The sequence below is a fragment of the Erpetoichthys calabaricus genome, chromosome 11 (assembly GCF_900747795.2).
Source record: "Erpetoichthys calabaricus chromosome 11, fErpCal1.3, whole genome shotgun sequence".
In the NCBI taxonomy this organism is placed as follows: domain Eukaryota; kingdom Metazoa; phylum Chordata; class Cladistia; order Polypteriformes; family Polypteridae; genus Erpetoichthys; species Erpetoichthys calabaricus.
The window spans coordinates 45,872,670-45,894,791 of record NC_041404.2 but is presented as its reverse complement, the minus strand read 5'-3'; the positions used below and the strand labels follow the sequence as shown (position 1 = coordinate 45,894,791).

General features: G+C 37.9%; 2 protein-coding genes across 5 annotated transcripts in view; both read left to right on the top strand.

Annotated features, from left to right (window-relative positions):
* Nucleotides 1-938: 938 nt before the first annotated feature.
* sra1 (steroid receptor RNA activator 1) lies at nucleotides 939-13,559 on the top strand. 2 transcript variants are annotated; one of them, XM_028813050.2, is made up of 5 exons: nucleotides 939-1,073; nucleotides 6,803-6,940; nucleotides 8,120-8,328; nucleotides 10,378-10,486; nucleotides 11,549-13,559. In XM_028813050.2, the coding sequence occupies exons 1-5, from the start codon at nucleotides 1,049-1,051 to the stop codon at nucleotides 11,710-11,712; spliced, it is 645 nt and encodes a 214-aa protein (XP_028668883.2). In that variant the 5' UTR covers nucleotides 939-1,048; the 3' UTR covers nucleotides 11,713-13,559. The 2 variants fall into 2 exon arrangements, with proteins under 2 accessions (XP_028668883.2, XP_051789703.1); XM_051933743.1 differs by having other exon boundaries at nucleotides 6,803-6,970; nucleotides 8,138-8,328.
* A 7,859-nt stretch (nucleotides 13,560-21,418) lies between these two features.
* Nucleotides 21,419-22,122, top strand: part of hmgxb3 (HMG box domain containing 3) — a 52,455-nt gene continuing 51,751 nt past the window's right edge. The window contains exon 1 of one of the 3 annotated variants that reach the window (XM_028813048.2): nucleotides 21,419-21,515. The gene's annotated coding sequence lies outside the window, so the exon portion shown is untranslated. The remainder of the gene's footprint in view (nucleotides 21,516-22,122) is intronic. The other 2 variants (XM_051933717.1, XM_051933719.1) reach the window with 2 other exon arrangements.

Genomic DNA, 22,122 nt, shown 5'->3' with positions numbered 1-22,122 from the left:
GACTCCTTCAACTCTTGGGTACCGCTGGTTTGAATTTGTGTCGAACGAGTGGTTGTTCATGGAGTCCCTAATGAGGCACAACACCTGCATTGTGAGAGATTGTCAGATATGGCCCTATGGTCATGTGATGCAATTCACAGAGGGTGATCTGGTTCATTGGATCCTAATTGTTGAGGACCCGAGCAGCTGGATCAGGCCAAGGGGACACCCACTTAACACCTGGCTGTGGCAGATAGATGGTCATTTCATTGGGGGTGAGATTGGACCACCTGTCTGCTTTGGGGGTTGCCAATTGGAATCCCGTGCTGTTTCATCGTATGGTGGTTGCAGCAATATGCTGTAGCAATGCATGCTCCCCAACCTGACCTGACCTGATGGTTTAATGATTTAACATAATACTTTGATTGACTTTCTTTAGATTTATTTAAGGCATATATGAATGGTTTAAGACTATGCAAACATTGCCTGAGCAATTCTTTCAACTTTTTTTTTGTTTTCATGTTGTTTTTTTAAGCAGTTCTGTGTTATTTGTAGACAATTTCATTGTGTATTTATTTTAGCCTGACAGAGCTAAAAAAATGAAACTGGCAATGGTAAATACAAATCTACCTTAATAAACTGACAAGTACCTATGTGCCAAATGGCATTCCATACCACATTTCATAGCAAATGGCATATAAAAATGGCATGGACACACAGCTAGCTACACAGACTGGCACTTGTCAATAATAACATGAAAACACATAAAAGAATATTCAGTTGGGAAAAGTAATCCGTTCCTGTTTCATTTCCAGGTTTCTCCTCGTCTTGCATTTACGGGCTACGCAGTTTACAGGAATTCTGTTAATATCCCACTGCACGCTTGTAAAATGTGAAGTCGACCGCTCCAAGATGACAGCTCTATTAACGCGCATGTGCAGCACCGCACAGCACAGGAAGTGCGTCACTCGAGTGGCTGACGTACTGAAAGTGCTTACCGGCGACACGTTCCCGGAACTGCTAGAATTAAATCGAAGTTGTGATTTGGCATTTGAGGTTGTGGAAGTAAATGGCTGATCTCTACGTTAAACCAGGTAACCAACACATTTATGTGTTCTTTAGGTGAAGGGCTGCCACTTTACATCGCGGATCACTGTAGGTTTGGCTTCCCTAATTTGTAAAATACTCTTTTTGTAATTTACGTGAAATGAATCATTGCTCCGCTGTAATCAGTAGCCCGTGGTCAACGTGTTTATTCGACATTTTCACACTTGGTACGCTTTCTTCTGTTGAGTTTGTGTGTGTAACAGCGTTATAAAGATGTTAACGTACTGTCTGATGCACTTATAATTTGTTTGCAAACATAACCTTTAATTGAACAGAACTTAATTCCTCTACTTATTCAGTTTTAAATTAGAGGCATGCATATAATAGGTAACACCAAATCACGATTTGATTCATTTGTATTGTTTTGTAGTGGTGATTTTGTTCGTTCAGGTAGACCTTAGACTTTGTAAATATGTACGTTACTATTTTAGTTTACAAGAGAAACGTTTTTATTATAAAGAGAGCAGGGAGTGGCGGTTACCTATCTGTTTATAGACCTCATCTTTAGATAAAGGCGATGTAGTTGAAAAGAAAAAAACAATGACAACTTGATCTTATAATAATTTATTAAATATAAAATGAACAGATATGCCATTTCTGTCTGTAGAAAGGTAGGTCCACCCTGGGCACTAATAGCTGGTGTTGTCTCCTCAAGTTACCGTTTCCTATAACTGTCAAGGAGTCTCTGATAACAACAGGGAGAAAGTTTTACCCATTCCTCCGTGCAGAATTATTTCACCTGTGCGATGTATGAAGGTTATTTTGCATGCACACCCTGTTTTAAATCCCCCCCACGGCATCTGCCCAGGCTCTGACTCGGCAAACCAGAACATTTCCACTACCATGCTTTACTGTTGCCATCAGGTTCTCCTGGCCAAGTGCTGTTGTAAGTTTCCACCATGTCTTCTGGCACTGTGGCCAAATAATGCCATCTTTTCTTCATCTGTTAAAAGCACATTGTTCCAAAAGTCCTGGTCCTTGTCTAGTGTTCATGGGCAAACTTTAGCCTTGTCCTGTTGTACTTTCTGGACAGCAAAGGGTTCCTCCAAGCACACCTCTCGCATAGGTCTGATATGTACAGCCTGTTTCTAACAGTAAGCTGCGCACTTTGACATAAAAAGTTGCAAGAGCTGCCTGGAGGTCCCATGATGAGATTTTGGGCTTCTTAGAGACTTCTTTCAGCATCTTGTGCTCTGCCCTCAGGGCGAACTTGCTGTGGCATCCTGGTATGGACAAATTGGTAATTGTTTGAAAACTTATCCACATGTAGATGATCTTCCAGACAGTATAATGGATGATGTCCAATTGTTTGGAGATCATTTTAAGTACCTAGTCGGGCTCATAGGCATTTATAACCTCCTTTCTGATAGCCCCAGAAAGCTCTTTTGATATCAGCATGTTGATAACAAACACTTCAAAAAACAAAGAGCAAGACAAACTGAATGCCTGAGGTATAAATAAGGTAGGGTCAAACAAAATCCTCTTTAAATTTGTTCTAATCATTTGCACCCGATTCTAATTTGAGGTAGCATTAAATGTAGAGATGTACATGCACAATTTGCATTTATGTTTATCTAAATTATACAGTGAAATAAAAAATGTAATTCTAGCAGGATATTTGTTATATTACACTATCCTGCTTTGCCTTCCCTGGCTCCCTGTGTCTTACAGAATTGAATATAAAATAACCTACAAAGCTTTAAATGGCCTCACACCAGATTACATCAGTGACCTTCTCCATCTCTATGCTCCTCTTCGCCCACTAAGGACCTCTGATTCTGGCAATCTTGTTGTGCCTCACACTAACCTGCACTCTGTGGGTGACCGGGCCTTCAGCTGTATAGCGCCCAGACTTTGGGAATGACCTCCTGAAATTAATGAGATCAGCTGACTCCATTCATCTGTTCAGGAAAGCTTTTAACTTAACCTGACATTCTTTCAGTCTTCTTCTCTGTCCAGATGCTCAGTATGATTTGTGTGTGTGTGTTGTATCACAAATTATGTTATTTGCTAGGCTTTCTTTTAGTATTGAATGTAGCATTTTACTCTAGTTTATTGTCTCTTATTCTGTTTAATGACTTTGTATATCCTGTATCTGTTTTTTAACGTTCTATTTAGGAAACATCAGTTTCCAATGTTACATATGCCCGCTGTTTCTTTACGAGACTGTGTGAAGTGCCTTGAGCATGGGAAAGATACTATATAAATAAATTATTATCATTATTTGTATCTATACATATTGTTTAAATGAAGAACAAATCTTGATATGTCCACATATCTTTAAAAAAAAATAAAAATGGGGTGAGCTAACATTTTCACCTAACTGTACATAGGAATTAACCCATTGTCCACTCTGTAGGCAAGCATTGTTGGATACATGACATGCACTTGCCTTGGCTAGTTGAACAGCAGATGTACTACTGCATTTAAAAAAAAATACATATATAGATATGCTCAAAAAATGAAGGGAACACTTAATCATCACAGTCTAATGCCAAGTCAATGAAGCTTCAGGGACATCAGTCTGTCCAGTTAGCATAAGTGATTGTGAGTTAACTTTCCCTGCTTTGGTGCAAATAAAAGTGACAACAGGTGCATTGAAGAGGAAACAGCAAGACAACCCCCAAAAAGGGACTGGTTTTACAGGTGGGGCCCACAGACAAATGATCTCCCTTTATCCTTCCTGATGGATTCTTCTCTAGTTTTGCATTTTGCTAGTGTCACTTTCATTTGCACTAAAGCAGGTGAAGTTGATTCACAATCAAAACTTGGACAGATTGATAACCCTGCTGCTTAATTGACTTGTTGTTAGACTGTGCTGATTAATTTTTTTTTTGAGTAGTAGATATAGATAAATTTATATATAGATAGATAAATAAAATACTGAGCAAGTATTTCTTTGTGAATATTCTGTTTATTTTGTTTGGTGCTTAATAAAGACTTGTCAGTGTAAGAAAAATCCTTTAATTATTTTTCTGTACCAGCTTAGACCAATTCGTGGTTGCAGTGGACAAGCTCATGATGACAGCAACCATACATTTGAGATTTTTCAATAAAATAAAGTATTTAGTTTTGTTGTTTGTTAGTGTCCATCTTGCCCTGATGCCCTGCTTTCCTTGTATTTTGTAATTTTTTTTTTTTATATATCCATTTGGTCCTGCTGATTGCAAAACTGCAGTTAATTTTATGGTCACAATAACTTTGAGGCAGAGTATACATTTCCCCCTTGATCTCATATTCCTTGTTGTCATTATCATTTGTATTTCCTGTCTTGTTGTTGGTTAAACCTTTTAAGTTCAGCTGATTCCGTGTTCCACTTTATACTCCGATCCTGGTTATATTTAGCAAACATTTACACACCAAACATTGCGTCAGAGAAGTCAGTTGTAGCAGGATATAATATGCACAGTATTTTATTATGTATTAAAGCATGGAGAAATTATTTGTTTCTTCCAAAATTGTTTCAAGGAATATAGGTAGAAAAGTAAACTCAAATGAACATGCCAACAGGATAGGCTACAGCCCCTGTGACCATGAACTTGATTAAGTGAATTCAGGAAGGGGTGAATTGATTTAAAAATTTTGTGGCTGAAAGTCTTCATTGTTAGTGTGTCAGAGAGAAGGTGTGTAGCGTTATTTATTGTGATATCCTCCCCTGACAAAGAAAATGTCCCTCTTATGAGTATAAAATTTGAATTGAACTGAAATTGAAGTAGGCAGCATATTCTGAAAGACATCAGATATGCAGTTTCCATCTTTCAGTCCTCTTCCTTGCCACACCCTCCATGGTTTTTCATCTAGTACATCATGTTTTTTGTAATGCAATACTTTTCTGCTTGTTGCCAGTCTGAATGATTTATGAGGGACTGGCAATGTGCTTACTGTCCACCATTTCCCCTATACCTATAATATGTTAATTTTATTTTTTTTGCCCACCCCCTTCCCCCAGCCAGGGCGCGATACACGCCAGCCACTTTGCGTCTCTGCCTCTTGCGTTGTGAAGAAGGGGGCTGAACGCATGCTAAGGAGATGGCCTCTCCTCCGAAACCCACTCTTAAATGGTGATACAATGGGAAACAAATACATTTTTTTTTTTACCTCCTCTATGCTCGATCACGACTTGCTGCTGCTGCTTGTGCCTTGCTGCGTGATCTACATGATCTACATGTCACACCGCACTTTGAACATTTAAAAGCCTGTACAGCAGCCGTCCGAGAAAATCACGTCTTGACCCAAGATTTTTTTATATAATAGATATGTTAATTGGACTCCTTGCAGTTCTTCCATACATAATTTTTTACAAGGAAAAAATTAATATTTAATTTATCAGTTTGTTGTTCACAGACCCTGGCAATGACTCAGTTTATTTTATTCCTATTAATGGCCTTTTAAATCAGTAATGCTTACTTGTTTATATTAGACATATTTTTCTTTAAAGCTTTAATAAGTCTTATTCATTTTAAAATTGGTTAAAGTGTTTCTTAAATTGACAAGAATTTTTAGAATACTAGCCATGTGCGCCCAACTACATTGCGCGTGTTAAAGTTGTTTGTGAAGGGCTCCCTGTTTAAACGCGGCTGCCAGTCTTGAACTGGGCCCTTTGTCGCACAGCATTATGATTTTTTATAAGGGAAACAAAATTACAAAACAAAACCCTTGGACATTAATTCGATAGAACGACCTACTCGGAATCACTGTGCGAATAGTAATTATGTGGTGGTGTAGGAGCATTTCTGCTTCTCTCCGTTCACAGTCCGTCTCGTTTTCACGACGCTGTCGTTTCCTCTCATGATCTCTTCTCAACCTTTCTTCAGTCTCGCAGGTTGCTTTGTGGCAATCCAAAGAGTAAGGCAATATACACGGAGCAATGGTTATAAAAGGGGGACACATAGGTATTCAGACTCTTTAAAGCATAAATAGGGATCACTTCACTGACATGTGAGCAAGCCAGGGTACAACTGTGAGACACGCAGCACTCGCCGGCTACAACGTAACAATAATAATTTCCGGAACGTGCTGTTACGTTGTCATTCATTTTACCCACTGTCTTTCTTTCATTCATATGTTATGTAGGCACGTACCTTTTATCTTCGGCAATCTCATTCTCTAACCAGGCCTCAGGAGCTAACCAGCGTAACACTATCCACCACCCCTTTCGTTATTCCGGCACATTGTTGACATCCGTGAGTAACAACAACGTACTAAACTGGAAGGTGGTCCACGCGTGTGTGGAATTCGCGGACAAACAAAGATCAAGATCCAAATAAAGATTATATATAAAGATTAGTTAATTTAAAGCACAACAATTTGTTTAGTTTGAATGTCTGTGTTTTGAGGTGTGACTGGAGTACTACAGTCTTCAGTAGTATAAGCCTGGAGGAGATTCTTAATGCACTGCCTATGTTTTAGCTGTCTCTCTACTGCCATCTAGTGCTTCTTTTCCTAATTCGTTCGTGGACAAACAAAGATCAAGATCCAAATGAAGATCATATATAGAGATATTTGAATTATTGGAATTAGACATTTGAAGAAGTGCATTTGTATTTAATACTTTTCTTATGGATAATAAAGATAAATATAAAGGTCAACCTTTTTCTTGATATGTATTACTTTCTGTCATAGGACACTTTTAAAAATCACATTTACATATGTTTATAATACATGCTGTTTTAAATTGCTTAGTCCTCAGTCAGACTTACCTTTTTTGCTATACTAGGTAACCACGAAAGGGGATGGAATGATCCTCCTCAATTCTCTTATGGACTTCAAGCACAGGCCCAAGGGGCCCCAAAAAGAAATCTGTTAAATAAGAGAGTTCCCCCACCTCAGATGAATGGACCACAAAGCAATACAGGTACTGTAGACTATTGCATACCTGCTAAAAGTTATATTTTGATTAAACAGTTACATCTAACATCATTACAGTTTGGTACAAAAGTAGTTGTGCACTCAGTTCACCTTATTGGCATTTTATAGTGTTATGCATTTTTTTCCTTTTTTCTTTTGCAATGATGGAAATTTGGCTTAGATGAAAATTATTTAATTTTGAGTGACAGTCCAACTGTTAGGTTTTCTTTTAATGAAAGATTGTAAACTTGTGGTGCAGTGGCTCTGTGATTATTGCTGATGTCTCACAGCTCCAGAATTGTGTTTAAATTCAGACGTGGACATTGCTATTGTGTACTTAGATATCTTTTATCAAATTCCAAAGGCATACATATTAAGTTAACTGAGGACTGTAAAGTGGCCTCTAATATAGGTTAGTCTGTGATTCTGCCCTGTGGTAAGCCAGTACACAATCTAATCTTGGTCCCTGTCGTGTGCCCAGTGAGGTCAGGATAGGCGCTGCAATGTAATGATATTAATCAAATGTGTCAGAGTGTTTATCATGAAAGTTTTTGACTAAAGCCAGTACCTTTACTCAACTACATCATGTGTTTTTCAGGCAAAGTAAATAGCATCTCTTATTTTTAGAAACAAGGAAACATTGTGTATTTCTTTCCCTAGAAAACATTCTGCTTCAGAAGACTAAAGTAATTGTTGGCTAGTAATGTTTAGGAATAATTTGATATGGAAATATACATGAATATGTTAATTACAGTACAGTCTGATGGCCTTTATTAGCACACAAAGTTAATAAGCATGCACAGTCTTCTTTCTATACGACCATAAAAAGGCTTGGAAAGAAAAAATATAAAATGTATTAGTAATCTATACATTGTAATTTATAGAGCTTCTTTAGGTAATTTCATCACAATTTTATGTCATACATCTTATTAGTGATTGGTACACCAAATCTCCAGTGCATATACAATTCAAGACATAACCTGTATACCAGCATACTGCTAATGTTCACACTTTCACATATTACATCTTTCCTGTGCAATTTTGCAAAGTTTGGTGTATTTTTGTGTCTTCTACATATTTATTAAAGTATGTTGAAGTGTAGTCTACACTCTTCTCATAATAATATATTAATAAGTATCTTTTCAAAGTTGTATGTAAATTTAACTTTTTTCTGTTTGTTTTATAGGAAGCCTGGCCAATAAAGGGACACCTTCTGCTCCTCCCACAATGCCTTTAGCACCTCCTCCGTGTGCATTTGTTTCTCCGCAGCAGAAGCGATCTGAGGAAGACAACTCAACAGTGATCACTTCTTCAGACAGTGAACCTGATATACATGTAGATACTGTTATGCTGGTTTTGAACTGGGCACTAGCTGTGTGCCAATCAACAGTAAAGGCAAGGAAAAACACAAACTAAGTTCAATTAAGAGATGATCACAAAGACATTATTTTTGTAAACTGTACTATATTTCATCAAGTACTGATGATTCTTTAATATAGTTTACTATATTCCATCGTAACCACTTAAAAGAATATTGACAGCAGAATTCCACTTATAAAAAGTTAATCATTTTCTGTTGATTATTGTGAACTCTGTGTTCAGTACCAGTTCTAGCAGATGCATGTTAGATTAGGTTTCTGAGGCCACTTGTTTTCCCCCTTTTTTTTTCATTTATGTCTTCACATAAGTCAAGCATAAATCAGCCATGCAGAATGTTAACACAGTTTGCTGGGTACAACCAAATATTACAACACATTTAAATTGGATAGGTTTTGAATGGACAGCCAAGCATGCTTTACATTTTAAATGGTCCATATTCACTTTTATAATAAAACAAAAGTAAATTAAAAAAATACAAAGCTGACTAATCCAGCTTTGAACAGTTGAAAGTGATGACTGGTGCTAGTGTTGCCTATGGAAGGGAGCTGTGGTGACAGGGCCAAGACTCATTTTAGTTCTTTTGTATTGTTCTTACACTTAAGTCTTGCGTTACATGTTCTGTTTCTCACCAAACCTTATGGCTAATTTGATGATCACCTCTTAGAACATTCAGGGTCTTACTCTAAAGGTTAAAAGATTGAGCATTCTCCATCTCTGGTAAATCAAAAAAAAAAAAAAATCCTGGCAAAATTAAGGTAATGAGCCAAGTACATTCTCTGACTTGGAAACAAATTCTTTATTTCCATTTAGTTTTGAAATTTCATTTTGCATCCTTCACCACTCTTCTGGAATACAGTTTTTTTTTTTTTTGGAATATCTCACTTTCTTTAAACGACCCTAATTATTAACATAGTTAACTGATACTCATGTTTTATCTATATACAGTATTACTTCTGGCAAGTACTATGATGTTAGATGGCAGAATGTATCAGTGGCCAGTCTCTTTTCTTTAAATGGCCCTGGCATGTTGCGCCACATTTTTGAAACTGTCATCTATCTTTTCCTTCTGTACCTTTGTCTCTAACATTTTTATTGATTTTTTTTTTTTCTTAAACCATATGCAAGTCTCCTAGATCTCTCTGCTCTTACTCTTGCTTTTGTACAGCAAATAATATTTTCCTGTGTCACCCTTGCTGCTAAAACTGGTACTGACCATTTGCTGTAAAGTCCCTCATCTCTCATTTTGGTAAATTCTGGAAGGTATTTGTTTTCAGCTTGGCACTTTTGGAGGTGACAGTGTTGCAGATTAACTAAAGAAATCGACATCTGCCAATAATTTGGTCGAAAGCTTAGTGGTTAGTGAGGCGGGGATCTCTAAATCCTTTTTTGTCTTTATTCTTTAACTTTTAATTTTTGGCCAGCCTCACTCACGGCTATCCTGGCACAAAATGTATTTACCTTTCTCATAACATATTCCTCACAGACGTGGAGTAGAAAAGTTTCTTTGTTTTATCTACTTTGTTTCAATTGTTTGTTTTATTCACAATAGTGAACATAAAAAGAAACTTTAATATACCGTGACGTCTGATCTGGCATTTAGAAACATACAGCAGTTTCTGCTGAAATTTGCTTTTGCAAGCAATAATATGTTAGTTTTTTTGAGCTGCCTACATTATAGAATTTTACTGATATTCATGACTTAATAGCAGTAGTAGTACTTGAGCATCAGGCAATCCTATATATGACAGGTTGACATGACCTTACTTTTTTATTGTTCAAATTTCTCTTAAGCTTGCTGCATTTAAGTATTTTTTAATGATCTCAGCTAAAATGATTTATTATGTTTCTTCAGCTACATGAGTTCAATTTGGAAATAAATGTAGGATTGATTAATGTTATCTACATGAAACTGATGAAAAGTGTTTTAATTTAATATGCAGATTAAATGCTCCGCCTTCCAGCAACTCTAAATATGGTTTAAGTAAGTGTAATTGATGCATGGATTATTAATATTTTAATTCATGTGTGATGCTATTCTTATTATTTTATCTTTCCATTGTACAGAAACAAGTTTGTGATGACATCAGTAAACGTCTAAATTTATTTGTGGATATGTGGAACAGTGGAAAACTGTCACTTCCTGTGAAAAAAAGAATGAACATTTTGGCACAAGGTAATCATTTAATTTAATTGTGATTTAGCTTTTACCATATAAACATAGGCAGTCCATAGAAAATGAAGTTGGAGGTGATAAGAAAACAATGGGTCTCACCCCATAGGATGACCAGGACCATGGATAGTGAAGGAAACCACTTTGGTGGGTAACATGCTAACGTGTAAACCTAAAGTGTGGCTGCTAGCCATTCATGATAATGACAACAATGATGATGATTACCAGTCAAGAAAGAAGTTGCATTTGATAGTATACTTTTTGGATCTGGGTCCTGCGTGTTTGGATTTGAGCTCACTATGTTTTGTTACATGTAAATGACATGTTTTATCACTGTGATATTCTTTCCGAGTTTGTTATTATATTGTGATAATTACTGAAAACAACATCTGAACACTTATGTATTGTGACGCGTGAGTCCCTGTCTTGCACCCCAAAACACGAGGTTGAGTCTCAGTACTTTAGCAAAACCAGCTTTATTCCGCTTGAAACAGGAACAGCACAGTTATTTATTGTAGTTGGATCTACCACTATCCTATACACAGGCACAGCAGTCAGACAGGGTCGTGGCCAAGTAATACTGTTCCCAGCATTTATAATGTTCCTTGCATCACCCATTGATGACAGGCTCTTATAGCGCGACCTCCATCGGCGCGCCACTGCAACGCTGTGAGCCTGCGGTTGCCCCGGCAATAGATGCAGCAGGCACACTTTGGCATGTCGTCCCATTGGGGTGGGTCCCAAAAGAGTTCAGAAAGCTCACAGTATATTTATAAAACAGAACAGAAAGGTCCCAAACCTTGCACATTTGAATAACCAAGCACAAATCAAAGAGATCTATATAAGTGGGATTAATGTAATTGAAAACACACAAACAAAAGCACTTCTATGCTGTAGCTGTCCTCCTCCAAGTAGAATTCTTGCCCTCCACTTCTAAGGTACATACACATAGAATTACACTAACACAGTTTGAATTCAGAGCTGGCAGTCATATAGCAAGTAATTTGAGAGTACAGAGAAACTTGAGACCTTAAAGCAGGGGTTAATTCATATTCTTCTTTTTAGAAATAAAAAAACAAAATTGGAATGCTGCTGATGAAATTCATCGTTCTCTTATTGTGGACCATATAAATGAAGTAAGCCAGTGGATGGTGGGAGTTAAGCGGTTAATTGCAGAATCCAGAAGCTTACCTGCTGAAGTGTTCACTGTTGAAACAAGTGAAGACTAAAAAGACGATGTCCAGACACCTGACTACTGTATTTAATTAATTCACTGCCTGCTAAAAGCCCATTCTGTCAACTGGCAAGAAAATGAAGTGGAACTGAGAATATCTATTTTGGTACAGTATTTGGACTTTGTGTGAATCCTATCAGACCACTATGAACATTAAGACCTGTAATAAGGTGCTATGGTTTAAAAAGATACCCACTGTGGCGTTTTACTTGCAGAATGATTTTAGCATTGGGTGTTCAACTAAACTTTACTGTGCCTTGTGGTGTTCATGCTAGCTGAAAACCGGAATTATATGGATTGACCAGATTTGTTGATCTAAAACCTATTTAGTAAAGTTTCAGCGAAGGTACGTATTAAACACTTTTTTGACACTTAAAGAAGCTTTACGTTTATTTAACAGTTACATTAAGTGGATGCATTTAATTGTAATGGAGAAAAATTAAATTATGTGGTCTTATGGCACTATGTTTTGTAAACCTTCAATTGTTTTCCAGTTTTACAGAAGTCTATATTTATTTCTTTATTTTAATGTGCAGTATTAATTTTTAGTCACTGAAATGGGATTGTTTACTTTAGTTGCAGATATATTTGTTAACTGTACTTCAATGGGAAAAACCTTAATTACTTTAACACTAAACTGAAAGCTTAGTACTAGTAAAGGCTGCATGATATAAACACTCAAATTCATAATTGGAGTTTGAAACTTACTTTAAATGATAAAATGACTAGATATATGACATTTTTAAATATAATAATACATTGCTAATAAGTGATCATTTCAATTAAGAAGATAAAAAATATGAATGCACAATAAACCAAAATGTTTGATTTGTATAGATTTTGCTGAGAGATACAATGAGATCTGTTAGCATTAATTAATGAATAAGATTAGCCAGTCACTTATCAAGTCTTATTTCATGACTGCTTTAAGTAATACTACCATGAGTTTTTAATCTTAAAAGAAGATAAATTCTGACTTATGCTAGACTATGCAAGTTATTGATAAACTTGAAAACGATATGCTTAAATATGTGTTCTCCCACTTAAAGCACTTAGAGCATAATAAATAAAGAACCCTGCTTTGGAAAAATATAGCACATTGTTGTATCATAGTGATTTTCACCTAAAAAGATATTAAATAATAAACTTTGATTTATTTTACAAAAATAGTAATTATGTCCTAAAAATACTGTTGTTTTGATGATGCACTTTGTATTTCTTTTACAGCATATACCTTTTTAATAAATTGTTCATGCACATTTAAAAATAAAGTAAAAGGCTAACTAGTTTGAACATTTTTTTCAAGGTATGCAGGCTTTCCAGTATTAGCATCATAAAGCTCAAGAACGAATTCAGTAGCCTTCAGTAGTTTTTTTATTATCACATATCACTGAAAAATAATTTAAAGCACTGCAGTGCTTATAAAATAAATAAACACATAAGGAAAAAAAATCAAACAAGTAAATGTGGAGAATATCATCATGTCCTTCTGTCCACTAAGCAATATTAAAGCCTATTCCATAAAATGGCACCTGTGTGTGTTGCCTTAAATATTAATAAATTAATCACTCTTTTACCCCCAAGGTAGTATTTGGGACTGTTTTTGTTTTTTTCTTAATCTTATCTAAATCCTTCAGAGTACAGCTAATTTATGTAGATTTACAGTATGGCAGTTTGAAATAAAGTCCCTGCTTTCTATGATATGAAATACTGAATTATGGGAAACGTTTTCTAAACATTTGAATTTATTTACTTTTTGTACCCTCACTGTATCACTGTGGAGACATTGTTTCAAGTAATGTTATATGAAATACTGTTTGTTCAATAAAACAATATATTTTATGTTGAGTTTTTTTTTTTTCGTTAATTGCTTGGAAATGCATTTTATGCTTTTTCCAATTGAGAAGCTTGCTTTATTATTACACTAACTTTGGAACTACTGGAAGTAACAAGTACAAGCTAATTAATTTTTTTAATATGTTACTTGTTGTAAAAATAAGCATTGCGAAAGAAATGTTATAATACTTCATCTAATACGACAAACGTAAGTTTCACCGAAACTGTAGGAAATTTGGAGCATGTGGCCTAAGGAAATTATATCTGCATGAACAATAAACTGCCATTCATCTACAGCAATGGTTCCCAAAGTGTCGCTCATGACCCCCTGAGGGATTGCAATAAAGACCTGGGGCGGGGGTTTGCGACAGGATTTCTAAAAAAAAAAAAGCAAAAAACCATATTAAGGTGTTTATTAACACCCTATTAGAAAAGAAGCATTGCACTCAAGTATGAACTGGTGTTCTGTCTATTGATTCAATTTGACAGTCTTAAGCTGGGGCAAGGTGAAAGACTGAGCATTGGTGATAAGCATTTTGTTGAATGGTTGTGTTTCGCATTGAAAAGTGAGTTGAATTATTGTTCGAGATAGAAACATCTGTACCAAAATTCAATTGCTACGCTGAACTGACCACAATGGGATCAAGTTGGATAAGATGGCTAGCACTGTTTGAGTTGTTTACGGATGGCAAAGACTAATTTTAACAGATAATAAATTGGAAATGACAAAACAACGGAGAAATGGCATTACTTTTGCAGGATGTATTTTCTACTGTGGAAAATACCGATGAGCTGGCGGATTACAACAGTGCATTAGCTGTGTTAAATGCTTACTTTGTGCCCCAGGTGAACATGGCTTTTACAAGGCAAGCTTTCTACCAGCTGACACAAAAGCAAGGTGAGACTGTTCAACAGTTTCTTACATGGCTTAGGCAAGCAGCTAAAGACTGTGGTTTCGAGGGTGATAGAGACAGTCGAAACAGAGATGCGGTAAGTACACTTCAGAATATGTATAGAGGAAGTTGCTAGAAGAGGGCTAACACGGACACTTGAGATTGCAGCACAGTGTGAGCTCCAGAATTTTACCGTATTAAACACTGCAAAATTTCCCATGAGTTCTTGAATACACCGGAATGAATCAAATGTCTTTTTGTCAATTGAAGTCAACCAGAAATCAAGTTTTATAAATTAAATGTATATTATTATTATTATTATTATCTTCTGCCATGTTGCTTATTCTTCTTTGGATCATATTATTGGAGAGAGAGTATTGTTTTGAGCTTGTCAGCTTCTTTTTCACCGACCATTATTTGCACCATATCAACAGCAGGTCATAAAATCTGATTTTTGGTAATTGTATGTGGCTTATTGGCTTTTCCAATGTGAAATGCAGCTTGATAACTTGCTTTCTCATTAGTAGTGGTTGCTGAAGTAAAATGGCTTGCTCCTTGTGGAGGCAGTTTAGCCTTCTTTCCAAGAATTCCACATGCTTGTCTTATATATTTTTTTTTTTTGGTCTGGATGTTTGGTATTTAAATGTCAAAGTAGCTTTGATGGCTTAATACTTTATTTTGACAACACTTCTTGACAAACTACATACTGGGGTTTATTGGAAATAACAGTAAAACCATATTGGAGGTATTTATCACTGTCCAATCTATTTTTCATTTTATTCTTGTCACTGCCAGAAGGTTCCAATGATCTTTTTAAAAATGTATCCATCTTGGATTTAAAATGGATATAGCTCATACTTATTGTTGAATATTCGATATTGTACTTATCACTGAACAGCAAAGCACTCAGTTTAGAAATGATGCCCCATCGTGCTTCACTGCTTATAAAAAGAAAACCAAATTGAAATTTCCAGAAGACTCCAGTGTCATTGAGTAATGATGCAGCGATTAAAAATAATTGGCATGCGCTTGTTTGAATGTGGTGGAAAGTCCAGGAAACATGAAAAACAACAACAAATTGGACTACTGGATAACAGATGTTGCCAGTATTTCTATTATATGATAACTAGTTTACTGCTGCTCAGCTGCTGTTTGTTTACAAGTGGGTTGTACCTAAAAAACTTTGGGAACCACTGGTCTACAGGAAAGGAAGAAAGATTTCCTTTTATCTCACAAGAACTGTTTCACTTCAGGATAAGATGGGCTTTCTCCCCGTCCCCGCTAGTTGAAAGTTAACGAAATAGATTTTGAACTGGTTTTATGTCTTCAATGTTAACTGGAATTAATTTTTGTATTTATATTACAAATGTAATTTCTTTATAGTCCTGTTTCGTATTAAATTAATGCTAATGTTCTGGTGAATTTTTTTCACCCATTTCCAGAAGAGTATGTTTCTGTTATTAAGTGCCTTGAACATGGGAAAGGTGCTATATAAATAAAATTTGTTGTTATCTATGAAAACCCTTTCTATGTTTATGCATATTAATGATGCAAATCCTAGGTATGCTTTCTCAGGGAATGGGTTTTTATGATATGCAACATGTGAGTTTGCTTTCCCTCTCTTTCTATTTCATGGCTGCCGAAGGAACTGGGGCCTCATGTATAAATGGTGCGTATGGCCATTTCCACGTTTACTTTTTTTTTTTCTTTATTTCGCCTTATACAATTTCTTGTATTAGGAATTTGTTAGTTTTCGCATACCCCTTGGGGTCAGAGCGCAGGGTCAGCCATTGTACAGCGCCCCTGGAGCAATTACAGGTTAAGGGCCTTGCTCAAGGGCCCAACAGAGTAGGATCTCTTTTGGTAGTGATGGGGATTCGAACTGGCAACCTTCGGGATACCAGCGCAGATCCTTAGCCTCAGAGCCACCACTCCGCCTTTGAGATGTATAAAAACTAAACTTGACGTAAAGCCACACATAATTTTCATGGCAGCCTCACACTGTGAGTACGTAAGTTTATGCCATTTATCTGTTTACACTGTTGGGGCTGCTCTGTGTTCATTTATGAAAGTGATTTTTTTTTCTTCATGCCCTGTCCCTCTGTGATGATGATAATGATGAGATAAAGCACCCATCAAACAAATGAAGATGGGCTTTATGTGTGGGCATATATGCTACACAAGTATTCCGGTTTGGGACACTGAAAATCTGGTCACTCTACAGTTAGGCCCATAAGTATTTGGGCATTGATGCAATTTTTGTCATTTTCTGTCTGTATACCACCACAATGGATTTAAAATTAAGCAATGAAGATGTGACAGAAGTATAGACTTTCAGCTTTAATTTATGGGGTTTAACAAAGATATTACAGCCATTTTTCATAGAGTCCCTCCATTTTCAGAGGCTCAAAAGTAATTGGATATGTGACTGACAAGCAGTTTCATGGACAGGTGTGGCCCGCTCCCTTGTTATTCAATGACAAAATAAGTAGATAAAAGGATTGGGGTTGATTCAAAGCACTGAATTTACACTTGGTAGCTGTTCACTGGAACTTAACATGAGGTCCAAAGAGGTGTTAGTGCATGTGAAGGAGGCCATCATTTGGCTAAAAAAACAAAATAAACCTATCAAGTGATTGCTGAAACTTTAGGAATGTTCAAATGCACAATTTGGTGCATTCTGAATAAGTAGGAATGCACTGGTGAGCTCAGCAACACCAAAGGTCTACAAAAGACAACTATAGAGGATGATCGCAGAATTCTTTACTTGGTGAAGAAAAACGCCTTCACAACATCTAGTCAGGTCAAGAGCACTCTTGAGGAGGTTAGTGTATCACCATCAAAGTCGACAACCCAGAGACATCTTCATGAATGTAAATACAGAGGGTTTACCTCTAGATGCAAACCACTGGTGACGCGGAAGAACAAGAAGGGCAGATTAGACTTTGCCAGAAAACATCTTAAAATGCCTGCCCAGTTTTGGAAGAAGGTTCTTTGGACAGATGAAACCAAGAATGATGGGAAGAGAAAGGTATGGAGAAAGAAAGGAACAGATCATGATTTGAAGCATACCACCTCATCTGTCAAACATGGTGGAGGCAATGTTATGACATGAGCATGTATGGCTGTCAGTGGAAGTGGGTCACTGGTGTTTATTGATGACGTGACTGCTGACAGAAGTAGCAGGATGAATTCTGAAGTGTACAGGGCTATACACTCTGCTCAGATTCAGCCAAATGCTGCAAAACTCAATGGAAGGTGCTTTACAGTACAAATGGATAATGACCTAAAACGTACTGCGAAAGCAACCTACGAGTTTTTCAAGGTAAAGAAATGGGTAAGTCTTTAATGGCCAAGTAAATCTCCTGATCAAAACCCAATGAAGCGGGCTTTTCAGATACTGAAGACAAAACTGAAGGCAGAAAAACCAACAAACAAGCAGCAATTGAGGGTGGCAGCAGTAAAGGCCCGGCGAAGCATTTCAATGGAGGAAACTCTGCATTTGGTGATGTCCATGGTTTCCAGACTTCAGGCAGTCATTGACTGCAAAGGATTTTCATCCGAGTATTAAAACAATACATATATTTAAATTATATTACTTTGTCCAATTACTTTTGAGCTTCTGAAATAGGGGGGACTCTGTGAAAAATGGCTGTAACTTCCGAAAGCTTAACGCAAAACTTTTGTTAAACCCCTTAAATTAAATCTGAAAGTCTATACTTCTGTCACATCTTCATTGCTTAATTTCAAATCCATTGTGGTGGGTGGGATACAGAGAAAAAAATACAAAAATGGCATCAGTGTCCAAATGCTTATGGACCTAAATGTTTAATTTACTATGGTGGGCTGGCGCCCTGCCCAGGGTTTGTTTCCTGCCTTGCGCCCTGTGTTGGCTGGGATTGGCTACAGCAGACCCCTGTGACCCCCTGTAGTTAGGATATAGTGGGGTTGGATAATGGATGGATGTTTAATTTACCATCAAAATGCCACGTTCACCTGATATCCGGAATGGTCATTCACTGTGATAAAGTTTTCCTTATACTTGTTATTCCCTAACATTTGTCATAACTGAACAACTTTTCAAATCCAGTTTCATGAAAATTACTATGACCAGGCATGCTCAAGCACAGAGGGAATTACAAAAGGGTTTTATCTATCTTACTATCCGAAGGTTGTAAACCAGATATGGACGCTGGGCGCAGGGCGCATCGAAGCGCACTGCCGCACAATATGGACGAGCCCACCACAGAGCAAAAAAATAGCGCAGGGCGCATCAAGGTGCACGCGCACTGCAACGAGCCCGCCACAGAGCGAAAAAATAAAACCCCACCACAGAGCAAAAAAATAAAAACGAGCCCGCACACGCACTGACGCACTGCAACGAGCCCGCCACAGACCAACAAAATAAACGAGAGGAGTCGAAGGTTGTATTACAGTACGGAAACCCCAGAGGTCCACACTACACAGCATACTGGTGAGGAAGGCAAGCTCTATTGTTGGCATGGAGCTGGACAGTTTAACATCTGTGGCAGAGCGAAGGGCGCTCAGCAGGCTCCTATCAATTATGGAGAATCCACTGCATCCACTTAATAGTATCATCTCCAGACAGAAGAGCACCTTCAGCGACAGACTGCTGTCACTGTCCTGCTCCACTGACAGATTGAGGAGATCGTTCCTCCCCCAAACTCTTTAATTCCATCCTGGGGTAAACGTTAACATTTAACATTATACATAGTTATTGTCTGTTTTTCACCTGCATTATTATCATTCTTTAATATTATTTATCGTATCGGTATGCTGCTGCTGAAGAATGTGAATTTCCCATTGGGATTAATAAAGTATCTATCTATCTATCTATCTATCTATCTATCTATCTATCTATCTATCTATCTATCTATTTGAATCACATTACAGTATTGCAGTATGGAATCCCCAAAGGTCCACACTACACAGCATATTGGAATCACATTACAGTATTACAGTAATACATTATTAACAGTCCAGCCACAGAAAACACAGAAACGCCACCAGATGGAAAGAAACAATACACAAGCGCTCCATATTAAACGTAAGTGCAATTATAATTCGTAACAGTAGATGCCGTATAGCTAACAGAGTCACGGCTCCAAAAACAAACAGCTCAACTAACGGAAATACAAAAACGCGCCCGCATGGATACACACGATGAACGCAGGCACCTACAATGCGTTTCTAAAACAGCGGAAGCAAAACAGTCACGGCTCCAAAATGAAACAGCTGAACTAATGGAAATACAAAAACGAGCCCGCATGGATAGACACAATGAACGCAGGCGTCTACAACGTGCTTCTAAAACAGCGGAAGCAAAACAGTCACGGTTCCAAAATGAAACAGCTCAACTAATGGAAATACAAAAACGAGCCCGCATGGATAGACACAATGAATGCAGGCGTCTACAACGCGCTTCTGAAACAGCGGAAGCAAAGGAGTCACGGCTCCAGAACGAAAGAGCTCAACTAACGGAAATACAAAAACGAGCCCGCATGGATAGACACAATCAACGCAGGCGCCTACAATGCTCTTCTGAAACGCCACAAGCAAAGGAGTCACGGCTCCAAAAAGAAAGAACTCAAGTAACGGAAATACAAAACCATGCCTGCATGAACAGACACAATGAACGCAGGCGCCTACAACGACATTCTGTACTTAAATGACATAACAATTACATTTCGATTTTAATTTAAACATATTAATTAATATAATTACGGATATATGTATTTAATTAAATCCATACCCTCCATCGGGTGTCATCCCTGCAACGATTATATGGAACACAGAGTGATTGCCATTCATTCATTTGCGATTTGTTAAGAGAATCGGGTGGTTACTGGTTTATTTAGGTTATGTTAATTGTCATTTGCAATTTGTCACTGTGTGAATATGGTGTGTTTGTGTATATGAATGACAGTGGTCCCTGAGATAGACTAGGGTCCTGTCCAGGCTTGTTTTCAGTCTTTTGCACAGTCCTGGTGGGATTGCCTCTGGCCCCCAAAACCCTGGAATGGATTTAGAAAGGTCTAGAAGCTCTCTCTGTCTCTGTAACTGAGGACTACATTGCCTGCACTGTCCTCAAACACGCTTTAATCTTATGCCATGTGTGCATTTTCTAACTTGTTTATACCATGCAAGCTTTGCTACCTGTCTAAATGGATTGAAATCCAAGTATTGGTGTAGACCTCTGCATTAGCGTGTGCACTACACCATTCAATGCATAAATCTCTGCTATATGCAGTTTGGGTAAGTGACTAGTAAAAGCAGTTGATGCGTGTAATGCACCATCTGTTGGAATGACAGAAACATGGCAACCAGAAAGACAGACACATAACCTTTCATTAAGGGGAATGGTTTCCTTTTTTTATCAGGCAACTATGCCCATACGATACTTAATTATTTTAAAAACCTTTCGTTTTCCTTGTGTTTGCTTCTACCGATTTTAATCTGCAATCGCACTGCCCCGCTTTGTCGCCTGCTGCATTGAATGAGTTTTGGATGTCTTTTACTGAGCTAATTATATTCACCATCCAAACACTGACAATCACGTTCAGGGTCTGGCCATGTGTTCTTCTTTTGCAATACCAGCTCTAACGCGCATAAGATTACGAGAACTGAGCTCGGCACAACAGCTGCGATATTATTTCTGCTTTTAAAAACAGACCAACGCATTTTTCCAACGTTTCCAAAAAAGGGTAATCCGCGAAAGTCCCATCACACCCCCGAGAACCGATCAAGGATAGTCCAACTGGGCGGGTAAAACGCGAACTCGGCAAGACTGCTACAGTTTCCACTGACCAAATAGTTCCGAAAACGGTCCTGTTAACCAAAATGAACTATCGAGACGGAACGTCTGTGTGTTTCTTTAAGAGGCAGTCTTGTCGGCCGCAGCACACCGCGTCTACGTCTCTAAAACGTCTTCATTGATAGGTTCCTGCGGATTCAACCTGTCACCTCATTGGCTGACTCCCTAGCAACAGCAGCGCCATCTTTTACGAGGCCTGGAGGATCCGGGACGTGAGGAAGATTCTGGCTTGTGGTAAGACGATAATAAGTAATAAACACGCAGCGAGCGTATTGGATTGACAGGCTCGTTTATTATTATACTAACCATCGCTTAAAATGAAGTAAGTGTACTTCAGTTAGGAACTGGTTTAGAGGTATTTATGAACGGCTTGGGACCGGGTGGCAACAAGACTGCTGCCTATTGGACGGCAAGGAGGGCCTCGAGTCAGTATGGAGGCACAAGAATAACTTGGCTCGAGCGCGGGGAGGGCGCGGACGTGCGAAGGAAGCGCATTCAGATCGCTAAGGATTACATGAGAGGTGTTGGGATATCGAAGCGGCATTGCTGTGCATCAGGGAGACAAAAAAAAAACGGAGGGCAAAAACCTAATTATAATATGTTAACGCGGTCACCTGTAAAGTAACGGTGGTCGGCTCCTACTTGACCTGAAGACACGAGTGCCTCATCAGTTCTCCCACCCTCGATGTGCACAGTGTATGATTGAGAAGCTGGGTTTTGTAAAGCGACAAATTAGCCTCCCGGAGACTTTTTTTAAATGGGCGTTTCCGAAATGTAGGCCGATTACGAGTTGCCTCTGAAATCAGGGCAGAGTTCAGTTGCACACCACGTCGCGTCATTT

What these genes read in the sequence shown, in the direction of transcription:
- sra1 (XM_051933743.1), top strand. Translation starts at nt 1,049, where the DNA reads ATGGCTGATCTCTACGTTAAACCAG. An exon ending in TGATCTCTACGTTAAACCAG is followed by an intron (nt 1,074 to 6,802) that starts GTAACCAACACA and finishes TTGCTATACTAG; the next exon opens with GTAACCACGAAAGGGGATGG. An exon ending in CTATTGCATACCTGCTAAAA is followed by an intron (nt 6,971 to 8,137) that starts GTTATATTTTGA and finishes TGGCCAATAAAG; the next exon opens with GGACACCTTCTGCTCCTCCC.